This window comes from Gobio gobio, assembly GCF_949357685.1.
Source record: "Gobio gobio genome assembly, chromosome: 18".
In the NCBI taxonomy this organism is placed as follows: Eukaryota; Metazoa; Chordata; class Actinopteri; order Cypriniformes; family Gobionidae; genus Gobio; species Gobio gobio.
The window spans coordinates 31,240,695-31,261,143 of NC_137111.1; the positions used below are offsets into that span (position 1 = coordinate 31,240,695).

General features: G+C 38.5%; 1 protein-coding gene across 3 annotated transcripts in view; it reads left to right on the forward strand.

Moving 5' to 3' along the window:
* Positions 1 to 1,282: 1,282 nt before the first annotated feature.
* The window catches only part of slka (STE20-like kinase a), a 32,910-nt gene continuing 13,743 nt past the window's right edge, over positions 1,283 to 20,449 (forward strand). For all 3 annotated transcript variants that reach the window (XM_079843190.1, XM_079843191.1, XM_079843192.1), the window contains exons 1-11: positions 1,283 to 2,237; positions 12,978 to 13,142; positions 15,130 to 15,178; positions 16,096 to 16,245; positions 17,424 to 17,496; positions 17,640 to 17,834; positions 18,202 to 18,283; positions 18,379 to 18,525; positions 18,701 to 19,822; positions 19,902 to 20,032; positions 20,171 to 20,294. In XM_079843190.1, the coding sequence (XP_079699316.1) occupies positions 2,088 to 2,237; positions 12,978 to 13,142; positions 15,130 to 15,178; positions 16,096 to 16,245; positions 17,424 to 17,496; positions 17,640 to 17,834; positions 18,202 to 18,283; positions 18,379 to 18,525; positions 18,701 to 19,822; positions 19,902 to 20,032; positions 20,171 to 20,294 (2,388 nt within the window). In that variant the 5' untranslated portion in view covers positions 1,283 to 2,087. The remainder of the gene's footprint in view (positions 2,238 to 12,977; positions 13,143 to 15,129; positions 15,179 to 16,095; positions 16,246 to 17,423; positions 17,497 to 17,639; positions 17,835 to 18,201; positions 18,284 to 18,378; positions 18,526 to 18,700; positions 19,823 to 19,901; positions 20,033 to 20,170; positions 20,295 to 20,449) is intronic.

Genomic DNA, 20,449 nt, shown 5'->3' on the forward strand with positions numbered 1-20,449 from the left:
TGCGTTGCAATGACAAGATCACTGCATTCACGCAATCAACAGACTGTCTGTGTACTCAATGCTCATCACTGCAGCCTTTCATGTGATGGGGAAAGATCTAAAAAATAATGCTATTGTCAACACTTTGACGAATCGTTCATCTCAACAGCTGTGATGTAAGACATTTTTGTAAAAGTATTCGAGAGGGGTTCCACATGTTACAAAGTTCGTAGAATAAGTAGGAAGAAGACAGGGTTGGCATGGCTGGGACTCATGACTGTGTTTATTCAGATCTCTCAGATACAAACAAAATAAACTCGCACTCACAGCGCTCTCAACAACTCTTTCTCAGTTATCTTTCTCCAGCTCTCTGTCTCTCTGGTCCACGAGTGCCCAGTCCGTCTCTCTCTGGACTGGCAGTGCTTGCAGAGTCGGACGGTGCCTCACTAAACCCCACCCCCTCCGCCACATACTTTAATACTCATTTCAAATGCAAAGATGTCAGCCAATCACAACAGTGGGCGTTTTCACTGAAGTCTCACAGCAGACACGCCCCTTGAAACAGAGCATTCAAGGCAGAGGGCTAATATCAGTATAGAAAAAAATGCTTTTTATTTCTAAACAATGACATTTTTTTATGTGAAAACCATACTAACAATACACCTCAGGAAACATTATAAAATAAAATAAAAAAATCTATGCCATGGGACCTTTAAAAGAGAGTGGAAATGGCAAATGAGCCAATGAGTGATCCTCTGCAGCCATCTACTGGTTATAGTGGTAATTTTGTGTCATTTTCGTGCTATAAAAGTGAGTTTGTTTTCCACCAGGACAGAAATCCTCCACTAAAGCATGACACATTTCCCATCTCCATGAATGAAAATGAGAAATGTAGATAACTTCTTTTAAGTTTAAAGTTACAAATGTAGAGTTAAAAAAAAATAAAGCATTACGTGTTGAAAAAAATATTAAAAAAATATATTTTACCCACATATTGCCAATATAGACAATTACAGCAATATAAAGTGTTTATATTCTTAATTAATATCAATGTATGTTAGCTGATTATTTAAAATTATTATAAAATAATTCAATATTCAGGGATTGACTTGATAGGTAGTGCAACCTATTATATTGTTCATGCCTACCCTAGTATACAAACAATATATCAGTTGCAATATCAGTTGTTGAGTCTTAAGTTTATGTATTTATTGGTGAGTGAGATATAAAGGGTTCGATTTACTTGGATGAATCAAATCCCCTACCACTATTGGTTACCCTCTGCACAGCCAGCACCAAGTGCGCATGCGCCAGTCTTTCCACTGCCGAGCACGCGCCTTCCCTATCCAAACGCACGCGCTTTGAGTCCTCCCGCAACATCCTCGAGAAGTTAGTCACGAGAGACCCGAGCGACCGTTAAGCAAGGCGCAAGAAACATCCATTTCAACACCGCGAGCGGTGTCGACGGGCCTGCTGGTGTCCTGTATGTTTAATCGGTTTTTATCGAAACGGTTGTGCTTGGCTAAGCTGTAACACACACCCCTCCCGTGAGCAGTAGACTGGGCTGAGACAGGAGTTTGGTCATCAGCATCCGCTCAGCATTTTTACGGCGTGCTAACTACCTACCCGCCTCCACCCTTATGGATTTTACTGTACCGTAGTTTTTTAAACGACATATTTGAATACGCGAGATTTGTTTGACTGCGAGGCTTTTTTTTTATCAGACGGGCGAGGTGAATACAGAGGAGCACACACATGTTAGCCGTTGTGAAGCTAGCTGAGGAAGTGGACTGTTACTTTTCCATCCCTGTATGGTTGAAGGGGTCGCTCGCCTAGATGATTCAATGTTATGGAGACGCGAAATGCCACATAAAGACTGATCTCTGTCACTTTCAGAGAGACTAATACCTTCGCCGCCATTCACAGGATTAACGTTACTTGGAGCTTTCTGCAACTGTACAGTTAAATGAGTTAGCTGGGAATCGATCATCCACAGCTAGCCCATTAGCCAACTCCCCAAGTTATTCGTTTAGTACAGTATTAACAGCACGGTGTATGTCGTGTCGGGTCTTTTTTTAACCGATAGACATATAAATTGCCTTTAGAAGATGTCCTTTTTCAATTTTCGGAAGATATTTAAGCTGGGCACGGAGAAGAAGAAGAAACAGTATGAGCACGTTCACAGAGACCTCAATCCCGAGGAGGTGTGGGAGATTGTGGGAGAACTTGGGGATGGAGCCTTTGGGAAAGTCTACAAGGTAAATATCATCCAGTAGGTGATTGTGTCATCAGAGTGTATTAGTATTGTCCCTCTGACTTTACCGATTAATTTAAAGGGGAAGTTCACTCCAAAATATAAATGTTGTCATTATTTGTTTACCTTTATGTCGTTCCATACCTGTATGACTTAATTTATTATGTGGAACAAAAAAGATGTTGTATGAGACTGACAGCAAAACTCCAGTTAATTGCATCTGTTTTCCATGAAAAGTAAATAGTGACTGAGACTCATTCTGACTAACATCACATTTTTTGTTCCACTGAAAAAAGGTGATTTGACAGAACTTTAATGTAATGGGGAACAATCCCTTTTAACTAATTAGATCACCCTGTCCATTGTTATGGTTTATTGCCATGTGGTGTTATCATGATTGTGTTTCTTGACCAGCACTGACACTTTCTTGAAAACAGCTTGACCAATTTCTTGGAAGTTTCAGTATGCTCTTCTCATCATACAGACAAAAATGAAACCTGAAAGTTCATTTGAGTTCAGCAGTAGTATTATAGACATCTAAGCTTTAGTTATAGTATAGCAGCACTTGGTATGACTACGGAAAAAGAAATGTAACATCATAATACGCACACTTGCAGATATTTCAATTTTGGGACACTATTTAACGGAGAGCCCATATATTTAATAAGACTTGTGAGTCTTATAAATAACTGTAGCAACTATGGTATATTGGCAGAAACAATTGTTACAATGGCATATTTTTCTAAGGGCAGTAGAGAAGTAAGTTATGTAAATATTTGGCAACTTCATCATAATATGTAGAGTTATTGAGCCCAATGACTTTCTATTCTTAATTGAATAAAAATGAATAGGACAAAAAGAGTCAAACACACATTTGTAGTAGTATTTGGATTTATTTGATCTCTTTATGTTGTACATCTTGTTCATGTAGTTTTGCTCGTTGTGTAGAACCAGTTGTATAGTTGGTAATTAAACCTCACAGAATTCACACCATTCCTGTCAGTCCGTGGCTGCTTCAGACTCACTTTAATCTGTTGAAGAATGTTTCCATACTGCTCCCGTTTATGGAATGCATTGTTTGTGACACCACAAGTTGGGTGTGACATACTAAATAAATTGTGCACACACATCTTAGAAATATCGTTCAGTGACATGATTGATATGCAGACAGATTAGTTATTTAGTTCTCTTTGTTGTTCAAGAGTCTGCACTGGTTTTCGTACAAAACTAGCCACACAATATAATCAGTGTGTCTCAAGTTTATGGACAACTTATTCTGAAATAAGTATTTGTAAGAAGCTGTCTAATGAGGAAGTAACTCCCTGTGTGTAGCTTGAATGAATGTAGTATCTCATGCAGAGGTGTGGTGAGTTTGATCTGTTCTACAGTGTTACTCAGCAGGATCTTCCTGCCTCTGTTTTGCAGCCATGCAGTGATGCTTGGGGTGTGGGACACTTTGATAAACATCTGTTACTCTTGTGGTTTACCAGAGGTTCACTGTTTCTTTTTCGCTTTGCTGTCTTTTATCCCCCCTTGCGTATGGTGAAATACACTGTATTTTGAGTCAATTAAAGAAAATTTTTCAAAGCATAACAAGCTCGCATTTCTGGTCAGTGAAATGATTCAGTGAATGTTATTCCAAAGAGGAAAACAATGTAATAACTTCCCTCTAAAAAAATGTTGCTTGTCCAGTGACATTTAGTTTTAGGCCATACTGGCTGTTGGATAATGTGATTCAGGCCTTGTTTTTAGCTAATTCCATATGGCTTGATTATGAACACCTTTCTGATTATGAACACCCACCGTTCAGTCATTTCCAGAGGGACAGAATCAAGCTTTATAATGTTTTCCTTGACAATTTAGTATGTAGATTTCTGAGATGCGAACTGATTTGTGACCAAGTTAAAGTAACCATGAAATGGCAATTCCCCATATGTATTTTGTCAAATACATGTTATAGAACTTATTGCAAACAATTAATCTGTTCATGCTTAATTTGTCCTAAAAATGTACCTCAGAATGTTTAGTAAAAATGTCATAAGTAACTGGACCTTCTGGTGACGTATGCAGGACTCTCAAAATCAAATCAACTACTGATCGAGAGAATCAAGTCCCCACCCAACTTTTTTATACTTCGATGTAGATTGCAAAATGGAAGAAACGATCTGTCTTGACTTTTTGACTCTGAATTTCAATTTCTTTGTATCTTTGCTTGACTGGTGCATGATCTGAATTTGCTTCTCGGTTTTATTGATCAGTCTATTTTCTTTCTTGGATCATTGAGATAAGTCTGTCATATTCTTATCAGCACTAGTACAATACAGTTATGATAATTATTCACTCTTCTGATGAACTATGATAAGTGTGACCCGCCCAGACTGGCTGGTTCTGTCGAACTGTAATGGAAACAAAATTAACCCTCTAGCTCTCTCTCTCCCCCTCTCTCTCTCTCTCTCTCTCTCTTTCTCTCGCGCACACGCATGGTTGTTTCAGATATGCAGAGGTTGTGTTAATTTCCTGTCGGTCTGAGGGTAGAAACAGGCGTGAAGCAGTACAAGTGAAATTGAGAGACTTTCAGTTACAATAAACTCTGATCCACTCACACATTTTATGGTATACTTGACCCTTTCCTTTCTCTGTCTGCCCTTCTCTGTTTTCGGGTAGCTGTAAACACTCAGAGGTTGATCCCAGAATAGAAATTGTGTTCCTTGGCATAGATGGAGGATGGTTTGAATGGAATAACGTGTTACGCCTGCCATTAGTCACTTCTGCTTTGAATAGAATATTCTGGAACTGTTAGCTAATGCAAACACTTAATACAACATTTTTGCATTGTAGTTCAAATAGGAATGATCTCAAAGCCTGACGGAGATATGAATTTCCTTAAACAGCCTCTGGCACGCCTGTAGATGAGGTAACCCTGTCATGTTTCCGTTTTTTTCTTCTGCTTTTTTGAATAGATGTTGTTGCTTGTATCAGTTGCAGGTTATAGGGAGGGGCTAATCTTTTAGAAGTCATTTCTGTTTTTGTTTTTTTATCATAGATATACATATCTCATGTTCAGTATTCCAGAATTTCATAATACAGTTACAAACGTGACATCTGTTGGCTTATTGCTCAATTTCATTTGAGTATTGTAACAAAGAAGTTAGTTAGTTATCAAGGCCAATGTGCTTTGATGGTTATAGGTTTCATTCTGAATGTCTCCCCTGTTGGAGTAAAGCTGTGAATAAGTGCTTTTGTAACGAAGTAGGTCAAAGGCAATATACTAATCTCAGGGTACATACAGGAATTTGTTTCTTGTTCAGCCATTTTAATAGGTTGTAAAATGTTCCTTCTTTTTACCAATATTCACCATATTCTGTTTACCTCATAGTGCTACTCATGCCATTAAAATAATGCCTAAAATTGAGTAACAAGTGAGTAGCAAAGCTACACATATTAGACAATTCAGAAGTCAAGTTAAAGGTCCCATGGCATGAAATGTTCCTTTTATGAGGTTTTTCAACATTAATATGAGTTCCCCTAGCCTCTATATGGTCCCCAAGTGGCTAGAAATTTTGATGGGTGTAAACTGAGTTCTGGCAGTCTTTCTCTGCCTTTGAGAAAATGACAGCTCAGACGAGCTGATCTCGAATTTTCCTGTTGTGACGTCATAACAGGAAAGGTTACCTCCCCTTCCTCTGCTTTGCCCGCCCAAAGCACTCGGAGAAAATGGATTCAGTTTATGATCAGCACAGGCTTTACAAACAGACTTTACAATATGGATTCGACAGCACCGCGACAAACAGTGAGTAACAGTGTTCATTAAAGGAACTGTATGTAAGAAATGTATTTCAATTAATCATAAAATGGCCCTGATATGTCACTAGACATTAAGAAATCATGTTAATTTCAAATACTTATATCACTGACAACAGTTGTCAGGCCAAGATATTGTCATTTTAAAAGTGAAGTTGCAGCCCTCAACTGATGTTGATGTTGACATGTTGTGTTTTGGCCTGAAGCGCCACCCTCCACCTATCTACCAATCACGAAGTCAGTAGTGTTTCTGCATTCGGGTTGCCAGCTCTGCTCTAGTTACCACAGCTGCAGCTACAAACTTTTTGGATAAACAATGTCTAACTTTACGAAACCTAAACGGCCTCGTTATGAATCAGAAAAACGTCGTGACAGTGTCCGAGATAAAACAAGGATTTGTATAAGAGATGCCTTTGAAAGATAGAGACGGCTGAAAACGGAGAATAATTTGAAGACTGATGCCAACGTTGCTAATTTTCTCCTGGACCGGTAAGGTTCATCCATGTTTGGCTAACTTGTACTTAATGTAAATGGACATTTCAAATATTCATGACAGTCGAACAAAGTTATGCATGTTCGTGCAAAGTAACGTTAGGTTAGCGCAGATGGAGGAGGTGGGTCATTGAATTGAAAAGGTAACGTTAAGGAATTGTTTGGTAAATAAAAACGGCGAGTCGTCATTGCTAACATTAGTAATGCATTATCAGAGCCCTTTTCTCTGTCATTATGCTGGGACGCTGAGGAAAACAACATTAGCACGCCTATATATGGCAATGTGAAAACGTATTTGAGACAGTAGCCTAACGTTACCTCAGTAAAAATTATTCCTCATTCGTTCTTCGCATATACAGGGAGTGCAGAATTATTAGGCACGTTGATTTTCTGATCATATTTTTTTTGCACCACATCCTCTAGTACCACTGTTTGAAGAATTCATCTTCCAGAATCTGGCAGTACGTTTTGGGAGTTCATTTTAGTCCATCCTGAAGTCCGTTTTGCAGAGATGGACTAAAAATGAACTCCCAAAACGTACTGCCAGATTCTGGAAGATGAATTCTTCAAACAGTGGTACTAGAGGATGTGGTGCTGGTCCTTCAAGAGTCACTCTCAACATATCTGTCCATAAAGCCTATAAAAAAACCTTCATGTATTTTACAACACTTCAGCTTGTGATTCTTATTTAGTGGGGGTCATTTTTTAGGATTCTTTACCTAACTGAAGTCTCTGAGATCCTGACACCTTGCACTTCTGGAGACTCCAGGTAGGTTGCAGCTTTGGAAAATGGTGGCGCTGGAGACTAAAGGTTCCTGATGGTTTCACCCTTAATTCTTTACCTTAATTCTTAATTCTTTTGCAGTTAACAGGTGTCTTTTCTTCACCACCTGTTTTTGTCAGATCCTGCTGACCCAACGAGCATTTCACTGTCCAATGGTCATGCCTTAACTGCAATGTCTAGTATTGCATTAGTATTGCATCCTTCTCATGGGCATTTAATACTTTTTGACTTTTCAGTCTGAGTTAAATCTCTTTTTTGGCTCAATTTATCTGTAAAAGAAAACATGCCTAATAATTCTGCACACCTGAATATAAGGTGATTTTCATTTCCAGCCTTCATGAACAATTATATATCACTTATACATTATTAAATACTAAATCAATAGTAGTTATTAGGATTACTGTGGTTTGGAATTGGTCAAATGTGCCTGGAAAAAAAATATGATCATAAAATCAACGTGCCTAATAATTCTGCACTCCCTGTATAGTGGACAAAACATGCTGCAAGTGGACCTGTATGACCATTGCTAATGTTATTTAGCTTTGCTGTAATTTTACTATTGTATTTTTTCATGTGGGAATGTACTGTCACATACAAGCGTTCATATTTACGATTATATTTGGCTAATCGCCATTAGTAAATTTTTGCGATTCATAATTACTTCACAAAACATCGCTCTTGAAGCATAAACATAATTAACAGAAAGAAAAAAAACTTACTGTGTACGACACGTCACTTGCCATTGAAAGCTCCTTGTAGCAGCCTACGTTCCTGCTGGATCCTGCAGCCTAGCTGGCAACCTCGAGTCAAGGGAGGGGGAGAGGGGATACACCGCTCTACAGTCATTTGAAAGTGATTGCAGTACCAGTTTTGGCCACAGTCCTACATACAGCTCCTTTAATGCCTGATCTGTGATCAGTGATTTCTGATGTGTAGCTAATTATTCAAGTTCACGCAGACTTTCTTTCTAGATCGTTTAATGATCGCCGTCTTGATCCCCTAAGCATAATGCATCAGTGAATCAAGCCAGTGACTAAAACGATCGTTTCTGTTAGTAGCATGATGAAACAATTCCGTTTTTTAAGTGATTCAACTACAGAGAGCGATCAAAGAACACTCTTTATAATGTCCGGAGCTGTCAATCACATATTGCGAGTGTATCTGCACACTTGCCCAAACTGCCGTTATAATGAATGACGCTCTTATGCAGCACAGCGAGGCTCTTACTGTCTTCATGTCGATGTCGTGTTTGCTGTTAGTTGTGGTGAAAGCAATTTGTGAGAGAAAATGCGCTGCAATGACAGAGTCGACGTCACTGGGACTGTTTATTCAGAATCTCTCAGATACAAATAAGCTTGCGCTAACAGCACAGCGCTCTCAACAACTCAGTACAATAAATGTAGCGGACCCCGTCCGAATGATGGCTAGACTTTACTGATGTTTCAGGAGTTTATTGAAACCGTTTATCTCCAAAAATCACTGTGAGAGCTGAACAAAAAACAAAGATGTGCGCATAAACACCTCTTACACAAACTCTCTCCATAGCATTATCAATAACAATACAGCGAAATACACAAACATACTCATTACAGGACAGTAAAGCACGTACACACCTATTGTCTTTTCGGGGGGTGCTAAACAAACTGTAAACTTTAAATCTGCTTAAACCCACTGAATGATGAACCGCGAGCTCTCACGAGCGCTCCCTCTTTTTTCATATTGCTCCGTAGACTGCAACACCCGTCAAAATAAAAGTCCCTACTTATTTACACAGATAATACAGACCTAAAACCTATTTAAATGCACAGAAATGTCAAAAATGTACACACAAACAAATTATAAGATGCTTTACAATGAAGTTTGTTACAATAAAACTTCCTCCAGCTCTCTGTGGTTCATGAGTGCCCAGTCAGTCTCTCTCATGCATGTAGTGCGTGCAGTGCCTCGCTAAACCACGCCCCCTCCGCAACATAATCTAACACTCATTTCAAATGCAAAAATGTCAGCCAATCACAACAGTAGGCATTTTCACTGAAGTCTCACAGCAGACACGCCCCTTGAAACAGGGCATTCAGCCAGAGGGGTAATATCAGTATAGAAAAAATTCCTTTTATTTCTAAATTAGGACATTTTTTGATGTAAAAATCATACTAACAATATAAGTACACCTCAGGAAACATTATAAAATAATAGAAAAATGCCATGCCATGGGACCTTTTAACAGTGCATTTTCACAGTCTCTGAAGCTGCACTGAATATTGAATGCACTCTTTCAGGGTGTTTCTAAAATAGGTTTTGTTAATTTTTCATTACACCACCCGAAATAAGAATTTTACACTATTTTATGTGAAATAAGTTTTGGCTGCGATGTCGGCATCAGTACTTTCATATGCTGCAGATTAGGGATGAAACGATTACCGGTTTCACGATTAACCACGATAAAATTAAGTGACGGTTAGTAATATCGTATAAAATTAAATTATCATTAAAACCGCGTGTGATTATCACGATTGTGAAAATTTGCGGTAAATCTTGTCCAGTCAGTCTGACGCAGGCACAGCGCAGATCTGTTTTCTGAATGAGGAGAAATGGCAGAAGGCAATGACAGCGCCGGGAGATTTTTCAGCCTCCTAAAAGGACCAAATCTGAGGTGTGGTCATATTTTGGCTTTTACAAAAGTCCTGAGGGAAACTTAATCGAAGATGGTCACCCTGTCTGCAGAACATGCCAGAAGAAAGTTGCTGTAATAGGGGGAACCATTCAAAACGCAAGGCAAGTGGACTTTGACCTCAATACAAAAACTACGTCTGGGAAATAATAACGTGAAGCTTGAGCCAAAGAACAAACAAGTTCAGACAAGACTTGGGTGACATTTAAGAGGTAATAATCAGGGCTTGACATTAACAACCGCCATTTGCGTTTGTAACGTTATTTCGGCTGCACACTACCACTAGCGGTTGAACTTATTATAGTCTTCTCAAAAGCCATCTGTTATAATCGCGTTGCGCATTATAACCACTTACACGTGTTTCTATTGAGTGAGTTTATGAATGCGATATCTAATAATTAGAGGCGTTCAGATTACCCGGAGTTTTGTTCAGAGCGCGCGCAGCTCTCACTGAAATCTACACTAGATACACGGAGATAAACGTGCGATGTACGCAAGAGATTCATTCATACAGTGGTTGACTGTTTTTATTCTATTTCAGTAGCGAAAATAGTTATAAAAAAACACAGCAGAACCACAGCGCATCTGATATGACGCTGGTGAATTTAGGGACCGTCTCTAAAGTTACATACAACATTGGTAACGTTATACACGTTTCTGACTTCAATAGCATTTGAAGAGAATGACAGTCATAAAACTGACTGTAAAGTGTTCATTTAGGTGTCAGAAATGATACACACATTTTGATATTTAATCAAATAAACTGTCAAATCATATGGAAATATGGATATGCATTATTACACTAGGATACTGTTTGGGCTCTTACACAAAATATGCTAGATTTAAATGCATCATTGCTGAACACTGATGAGAATATTGCTTGAGAATATATTTACAGAGATAATATTAGAGATTATATTTACGACAAATTATTATTTATGCATTATGCGTTGCTATTGATGACGGCTATTATAAGGAAGGAAATCCCACAGAATCTAGCTTAAAAAAAGTGCAAAGAGCTGCTTTAGTTATTTGTTGTTTGTTGATTTTCAAATATAAAACTTGTTGAAATGTTTTAAGTGTGTGCATCGGTTCTTTTTGAACACTTTCATCTCATTTGAAGAAAACCGTGATAATATTGATTACCGTGATAATTTGGGTCACTATTATCGTGATGTGAAATTTCCATACCGTTTCATCCCTACTGCAGATCAGGGCTCTGAACCGGTTCAAGGAACGAAAACGAAAACCGGAAACGAACGATTTTAAGAGGAACAAAAACGGAAATGAAATCAAAATCAATTTGAATCGTTCTGAACAGAAACGTTAATTTGAAATGACCATTAACCGGTTGATAACGTTATTTTATCGTTCTTTTAATATTTTAATTTGGCAGTGAACAATCATGAATTGAGTAGTACAGCATGTGACGATGACGGATCAAGCGTGAGTGAAATGCCCGCGCACCAGTCATCTATGAATCTACCGGTACGCAAGTCAGTGTAAAGCGCGCATTTTCATGCCTCAAGTACATTTCTTTCCTCGCTGAGGTCTACAATGAATGTGCAGGTATTGGAGGACATTCTTTTCGAACGTTTAAGCAGTACGGACTTTAAGCTCAAATAGACTGATTTAGGCTAGTTTATGGATTCCGTTTAAGCCTATCCAAGTAGGCTACTAGCATCTATCAAACATTTTTCCTATAGTCTTTCAGATTGCCAATACAGGACAGGTCAATGTTTTCTATATAGACGGTTGATGCTTCGTATTAAATGGTATGTTATATTGCATTAAATGATCAAGCTTTATTAGCTGACTGAATTTGATTATGTGATGCAAGGACGTGTTGCGCAGTGTTTGCTTTGAAATTACCAGTTGACGGTGCATTAAAAGAGCAATGGTTATCCAGTTTATTTATTCTTTATTCATGCAATTTTTAAAACAAGTCGTTTTGAAAAAAAGTTATGTACAAAGAATGTTATCACTCTTCTGAAAAGAATTAGGCATAAGAGGCCACTTTCGATTGTCTAACGCTCCATTAAAACAGGTCTGCTGTTTATGCTTTGTAATTAATGCATGTATTTCTGTTGTGGTTTTAAAAATGTTATGAAATAAATATTCAAGTTTAATTACCATGCGTTATATTATTATTGAGTGAAAAATAAGTCTATTTATACATATTTGTTTAAAGTATAGGCTAAATTAAAATAACGTTATTAACCGGTATTTTTTCAAATCAAATCGTTTTTGGAACAGTAATGTTTATTGAGGAACGCAAAAACGGAAACGCTATAATATCAATTCTGCTCGGAGTGAACCGATTTATATTTTTTTCCGTTTTAAGCCCTGCTGCAGATATTCCATTTTCAGTAAGGTACTTCACCTGGTCTTCCATTAAAGATGCGAGAGGACATACAGCTTGAAAAATTATACTTTTCCTGTATCTTGTTGGTAAACAAACATCTCTTTTACATTTAACTGTGTGCGAAGCTCTCATTGTCACTGTCTTTGAGAAAATCGATTAGTTTGCTGGCAGATATTAAAGACTGTCACACACTAGTCTCCCAGAAATCAGGTAAAAGTCAACCAATCAGATTTAGACTTTGTGAAAGTGTTTTTTTGTTTTGTTTTATTAGGCTGCCATGTGCATCAGACGTTTAGCAAATGGAGTGTGGGCAGTCCGTGTGCATGACGTCTGAGGCTGAGAGTAGCGAAATTGAGCTTCTAGTTATTGATTGCATCTGATTGGTTGTCTGTACTCCTGAGTAGAGATGCATCATAGATATGTAACTCACAACGACACTAACAGTTATTACAGCTCAGATGAAAATTTGTTCAAGATAAAAGAAAATGATCCTTTGAGCCCCTGGCACTGACATTAAAATGCTGCATCAGGCTTGTGAGCTGCTGTCTGAATACCAGGCCTGTACAGTATCATAGAAGCCATTGTATGCCTGTGCAACCTGTTGAATGTTTCCCACTGTTTGCTTTTATCACAGGCCCAGAACAAAGAGACCGGGATCCTTGCTGCAGCTAAAGTGATCGATACCAAAACAGAAGAGGAGCTAGAGGACTACATGGTGGAGATTGAAATCCTTGCCTCCTGTGACCATCACTACATAGTCAAACTGCTGGATGCTTTCTATTATGAGAGCAAACTATGGGTGAGTGACTCTTCTCATGAGGGGTTTGGTTACTTCGGCTGTACTACAGCCAGACACACACATACACGTGCACACACACACACACACACACACAGACATTGACCTCTGTAGGAGGAGTAGGAGTGAGAGCACACTTCACTCTCGCCTTGCTCATCAAAGAGTAGCACTGTGTTGTTGGATAAGTAGTGTTTGTACACAAAACAAACAGGATCTTGCTGTGTTTTTCTCACATACTTCAAGGCTATTAAAAAAGCCTATTGTAAATTTCCAGCTTTGTAATCATTTTGTAACTGCATGTGCCATAGATTTGAAATCATGTTTTTAATTGAATATTTTTATCAAACTATTTTTTTTTTCATAATAAAATCTTAAAGGGTTAGTTCACCCAAAAATGAGAAATTCTGTCATTAATTCCTCACCCTCGTGTCATTCTATACCCTCACCCCAATCCGAGTGCTTTCTGACCCCTCAATAAACTGCAATGCAACAGCCACTTTCAAGGCCCAGTAAGGTAGTAAAAACATCGTTAAAATTGTCCATGTGACTCCAGTGGTTCAACCTTAATGTAATGAAGCGACAAGAATACTTTTTGTGTGCCCGCTTGATAGTGGTCATTGCGTTGGTGTCTATGGAGGGGTCAGAGAGCTCTCGGATTTCATCAAAAATATCTTAATTTGTGTTCTGAAGATGAACGAAGGTCTTATGAGTTTGGAACGACATGAGGGTGAATAATGAATGACATAATTTTCATTTTGGGGTGAACTAACCCTTTAAGATGTTATGATCCGATCAAATCCTGATGGATAAAATCAAGTTCCTTCCCACATTATTTCCCCCTCAGTAACGCACAAAATACATCACAGGATTTCCAATGGCTCCATAATAGTCCACAATAATCCCTCTCTATTCATCCCTGTCTAAAGGGTGTCAGTGGATCTTATTTTTCTACTATAGAGCTCCCATGATAATTACAGCAGGATGGTTTCATATGATCCTCCTCTCTGCGGTTGGCATGTATAGAAGGATAATGGCCTATTTCAAATGACCAGAGAAAGTGCTCATGAATTAATTAGATGCAAGTCCAGTCTGCTTAGCCTGGCTGCTAATCAAGAGATATGAATGCACAGCTCATAGCAGCACAAGCAAGCTTCTAAATGCGTAGAGAGATTGTTCCTACACTTAAGTGTCAGAGCTGTGTAAAATATTCATAGAAAGCTGACTAAAATCTGCACCGCAGTCAATTGTTTGTCACGTTACATTATTCTCCAGCCTCCTGTCAGTGTTCATAGTTAATTCAGATACAGCTGACTTTTCATGAGTTAATGATATGAAAGAACCAACGCTCTAGTGCAGTGGTGTGTCCAAAATTCTTAAGTTCTCTTGGTTTTTGATGAGATTGATTATGTTATTACAATGTATTTCTCTCCTCTCATGGGATCGAGCATAATATAGGGTTTGTATTGATTTTTCTGCAGCACCTGTTACCTTACAGATCAGCTGCTATGGTCAGTGTAATAGGATGGTGTTCACTTACATAATCCTTTTATCATTTCACTCAGAGGCTTAAGTTTCATTTATGACTGCACTGCTGTTGGTTGCCATTATCCAGTATACCAAAAAATAAGTGAATGCTTGAGTAACCTAATAAAACTAGAAATTGGGTTAGCAATTTTACTAAATGTTCTCATCTCATCATAGCCATTCTAATGATACCTGAGAGGGGCATTAACAAAGACCTCTGAACAGGTTTGTAAGTGAAGTCATCAGTGCTTTAAATTGAAGTCGGAGGAAACCAATAATAATTGTTTTGTGGAAACCGTTATACTTTCTTTCAAGATTCTTTGATGAATAGAAAGTTCAAAAGTACAGACTTTATTCAAAATAGAAATCTTTTGTTTTACACTAAACACTACATTGCAAACTGTGGAATCAGTGTGATTATTAGTTAATTCATCTTCTGGATCTCTTTTTTCTCCCACTTCTTTAGATTCTCATTGAGTTTTGTGCTGGAGGAGCGGTGGACGCTGTGATGTTGGGTAAGTTTAATGGTCTTTGTTTCACTGAAGGTAATAGAAGCATTGTGGTCGTCTGAGTCTGTTCTACTGTGCGATGATGTTCCATTCCTCCAGACCTTGCTGGCACACCAGCACGCTGTGCTCATTTTTGCCACTGGACTGGACCCATATAATTATCAACGTCAGTTTTTTGAGGAGTGGTTAGGCTCTTTTTAAAGCTACTCAGCCTTTTTCTGTATTGGTTGGGGAAGTGTTGTTGAAATGTCCCCACACAGATCAGACCTTTTCTGTGACATGCCATGCCAGCAAGTTCATACGTAGACTTTACACATTTTTCATGGCCCTCAGTGGTGTTGATTCAGCCAGAATCAATGCTTAAATTTCTAACAAATGGTCCCATTTTCCCTCTTTTTGTACAGTGTTGTCTGTACCATTTAAAAAAGCTGTTTCCAATCACAAATCTTGTCACCATAGTTGATTTAAAAACATTTGGCAGTTGTAAACAATATCCTGTAAGAATAAAACCTCTCCTTCTTATGTCTGTTTAGTCTTGAAAATCTGGCTACTTCTACATTTAGCCTGTAAGAGAGGTGTTGCTGGTGGGAGGTGTTTGGGGTGAGGAGGTGTTTTTATGATGGAAATGCTTTTGTTGACTCACTATTTGTGCTGTTATAACTCCCTCTGTTGCCTTCTGTCTCTTCTGTGATGGCCTATCCCAGCAGTGCTGCTGTAATAAAGGGAGTTCACATTGCTTCAGTCAGTGTGCACAACAGCCAAGAAAAACAACAGAGGACAAGTCTATTAATAAAAGTCAAACCCCTTGTCACTGTTACATTGTAGTTTATTTGTCTAGTTTAACTTGAATACATAAAAATCTTATAAAGTGTGCTTGCTTAGCAGTGACTGTTTATAGCCATTTTGCATGTGTATGTCTGCAGAGCTGGAGCGACCGCTGACAGAGCCTCAGATCCGGGTTGTGTGTAAACAGACGCTGGAGGCACTGGTTTACCTCCATGAGAATAAGATTATACACCGGGACCTTAAGGCTGGAAATATTCTCTTTACCTCAGATGGAGAAGTCAAATTGGGTAATGGCTTCATGAAGTGTGCTTAAATACTGTCTTTGCACCTGAGGGACAAATGACTGCCTTAAAAAGAAGACAGTGTCGTTATTGCTAAATAAAACTAAAACTATTTAAAAAAATTATTAATTGAAATAAAGCTGAAATAAAATATTAGTAGATGATTCATTTAAACTTTAAAAAACTTAAATGAAATTATAAATCATTTTAAATCAATTTAGTTGAAGTTGAAGTACTAAAATTACAACAACAAAAAAAACTGATAAAAAAAGACAAAATGCTCATACAACAAAACACGTACAAATTTAATTAAATTTAAAGAGAACTGAAAAATATAAAAATAAGCGAATTAAAAATATTAATAAATACTATAATATTATATAAATGATACAACATTTTAACTGGCCCTCATTCTTTAAAGCCTGGAAGTATCGAGGATTTCCTGACCTTGAATTGTCATCAAAATGAGTAAAACAAATGAACAAAAGTATAAAATAAATACATTTATTTTTAGATTTATTTATTTTACATATAATTAGAAATTTTATAATTAGAATTTTATATTCTAACAATATGACAATTACATTTTATATTCTGTGAGTTATAACAATTCATAATTGAAACATTTTGTTTACAAAACAGAATCATTAGTATGTTTTTTAAGGTGTGGGACTGGAAGACATTTGTACACTAATAAGTTGGACAGAGTCACCTCAGATAACAGATCACTCTAAATTGTAATGTAGGTGCATGCATTTCCTGTAAAGTTGCTTTGAAACTATATGTATTGTGAAAAGTGCTTTACAAATAAATGTGAAATGTAATAAGTAGTGTTTGCCGATAAATGATAGTATCACGTAACGACGATAGCCAGAGATATTGAAGATTACGATATTAGCAAGATAATAATTGGCTCGTTTTGCCATTGTTTTAAATTATTATTGTTGTTATTATTATTAATTATTTTTAAGGCTAGTATTATTATTAAATTATAAAGACCTACAATTCATTTTTTCATCCCTAATTTCATAACGAAATCACCACATTACCACATGTGCGACATCACCAACACACGAGTATGGGGTAGATATATTTAATATATCTATTAAAATCGTGTCTCTTTTATTCCATATTGCTGTCAGCCATACTTTATGTCTTTAATTTTGATCAATGTCTCTTCTCAGCTGACTTTGGAGTGTCTGCAAAGAATACAAAGACACTACAGAGAAGAGACTCTTTCATTGGAACGCCTTATTGGTTAGTCACTCAATTTAAGTCTTGCTTTGAATCATGAGATCTGTCACTATGTAAGAACAGAGCTGTGAATATGGCACATAATACGGTTCTTATTTGTCCAATTGAACAAGATCCGCTCCCCTTCTCTCTCTCTTAAATGCAAGGATGGCACCCGAGGTGGTGATGTGTGAGACGTCAAAGGACAGACCGTACGACTACAAAGCGGACATCTGGTCCCTGGGGGTGACTCTGATTGAGCTGGCACAGATCGAGCCGCCCAACCACGAGATGAACCCAATGAGAGTCCTGCTAAAAATAGCAAAGTCTGAGCCCCCCACACTCGCATCTCCATCACGATGGTGAGAGTTATGACTCACAGTGCCATGATCTTCCACATGTGTCAATTAAGTAAAATGTGATTAGCAATAGAAGCAATATTGATAGTTTCTGAGGGCAGGTTAGTACAATGTTCAATGAGTTAGTTTTTTTTTGGTGATATTTAGTAATATTTTGGCTGGTATGATAAATCACCTCCCAACTGAGAAATAATAAAACTGGGCTGGAGGCTATTGAGCTGATGAATCATAAGCTGTCGCCCACCCTGATTCCCAACACATGATCAGCCTTTAGCTGCATAGCCTGTTGCTCAATAGTTATGACTGTAATACCCCAAACGCAGAGCTTTCAGCACAGGGTTTATATTTGTTTCTCCGCTGTGTTCAACAGGTCTCCGGAGTTCAGTGATTTCCTGCGTAAAGCACTGGATAAGAATATAGACAATAGGTGGAGTGCATTGCAGCTCTTACAGGTTGGGCTATATTGTATTTCTTGATTCAGTTCAATTTAAAGGATGAATTTAAAATGCCCATGTTAGTTAACTTATGAGCCATGGTCTGCTTTCAGCATCCATTTGTTTCAAATGTGGTGGATAACAAACCACTGCGAGAGCTGGTTGCTGAGGCTAAAGCTGAAGTGGTTGAGGAGGTTGAAGAGGGAAAAGAGGAAGAGGGAAAAGAGGAAGAGGAGGAAGAAGAGCCAGAGCCCCAGCAGGTATGAACATTCAAATTTTTGACCACTTTCAGACCGTAGAAGCACATTCAGAGAATTAGAAAATTGGGATGATAATATGGTGGTGTTGTCTTCCATGCAGAATTCTTTAATTGTCTTCATGCACATCACACAGTGTTTTGTTGCTGCAGTCACTTTGTTTTTATGTTATATGTAGGCGGTGCCTGGACACAAACGTGCATTATCGGACACTAGCGTTGGCAGCTCTGAGGATGAGAGGCAGTATCAGAACACGCCAACTCTTGAGTCGGTCACGGAGAAGACTGAACCTGAAAAAAAAACCAGTTCAAAGGATCAGGTTAGTGACAAAACCTCCGACATGGTGGTGGACACCAGCAAACCCAACCATGCTGAGGATGAGAAGATGAATGAGTTCAGTGTGTCAGACACCAGCACTGAGGAATCTCGTTCTGGTGAGGAGGCTGTACCAAAACAAGAAGAATCTTCTACACCAGTTACCACAGAAGTGGAGATTTCTGATCAGCCAAACCCACCGGCATCAAATGACACGGTCATCCAAGAGATTGTAACTGTCAGTGAAGAAACAGGAGAGGAAGAAAAGAAAGAAGTGATGGTGGAAGAGACACCAGAGAAGAAAGAAGAGTGTGAAGAAATGCAGCAGGAAGCCAAAGCACAAACCACCACAGATGAAGGAGAAGAAAGTATTCTGCCTTCAGATGAAGCTAAACCAGAGAACAAATCTGATGGTGTTACTGAAGAAGGCATCACTGAACCAGTTAAGGTTGCAGGAAAAGCAGAAGACAAAATTGAGACTGAGGAAGAAAAGACTGAAAAGGAACTAGTGGAGGATGAGAGAACAGTAACCTCACTAGAGGACCAAACGGAAACTTCACCAGATGTTTCTACTGAAGGGGTAAAGAAGGATCTTCCTCAAGTGGCAACAGAGGACCAAGATAAAGCTGGAGATGAGGCTGAGAGTTCAGAACCCAAAGAGGATCCTGCAACCAAGGAAGTAGATGTAGTTGAGGACACCTCTGTGAAAGAATTGCCTGTTTTTGTCATCAATGGTGTAAAAGAAGAGGAGGTCAGTGCAACGGAGGAACCTCAAGAAGCCAATGAAGACAGACCAGAGACCCAGGAAGCACCCACCATGCTTGAGAGTGAGCAGAATGCCGCAGAGGTGACGCAACCTGATTTTGAAAAAGAGAAAGACTCTGACTCCGGCAGCAGTTCTGCTGCAGATACTAATAGCATTGACATTAACCTGTCAATCTCCAGCTTCCTCTCCAAAAGCAAAGAAGGATCTGTTTCAATACAGGTACCTATAACTGCGCCAGATGTCCTTGAAGTTATGGTTCTGGAAGTAAATATTCATTAAACTTTATTCACTCCCACAGGACACCAAGCGGCAAAAGAAAACCCTGAAAAAGACCCGCAAGTTTATGGTTGATGGGGTGGAAGTCAGTGTCACCACATCCAAGATTGTCACCGACAATGACACCAAGAGTGAGGAACTGAGATTTTTGAGGTATCTAAGCTGACATCATTTACTTTTACTAGTTCATTGCAATTTACGCAGGCAGGTGATAATGCATATATGATAAATGCTTTTTTTAAAATTTAAATCACTAGAAATAGTGTGTGAAGTGCGGTGTTTGTTTTGTAGGCGTCAGGAGCTCCGAGAACTGAGGCTGCTGCAAAAAGAGGAGCAAAGAGCTCAACAGCAGCTCAGCAACAAACTGCAGCAGCAGAAAGAGCAGCTCTTCAGACGCTTCGAGCAGGAAATGACGGTCAGCACCCTCATTCCCTCACTAGATTTGTTACATTCAACATTGTAATCCATTGTCATCCATTGTTTATTTTACACTCTTTTGTTTTGTCCATAAACACTGATAGAGCTGTTTTCGTTTCCTTAAAAGCACACAGATGTAGCATGATGGATAAG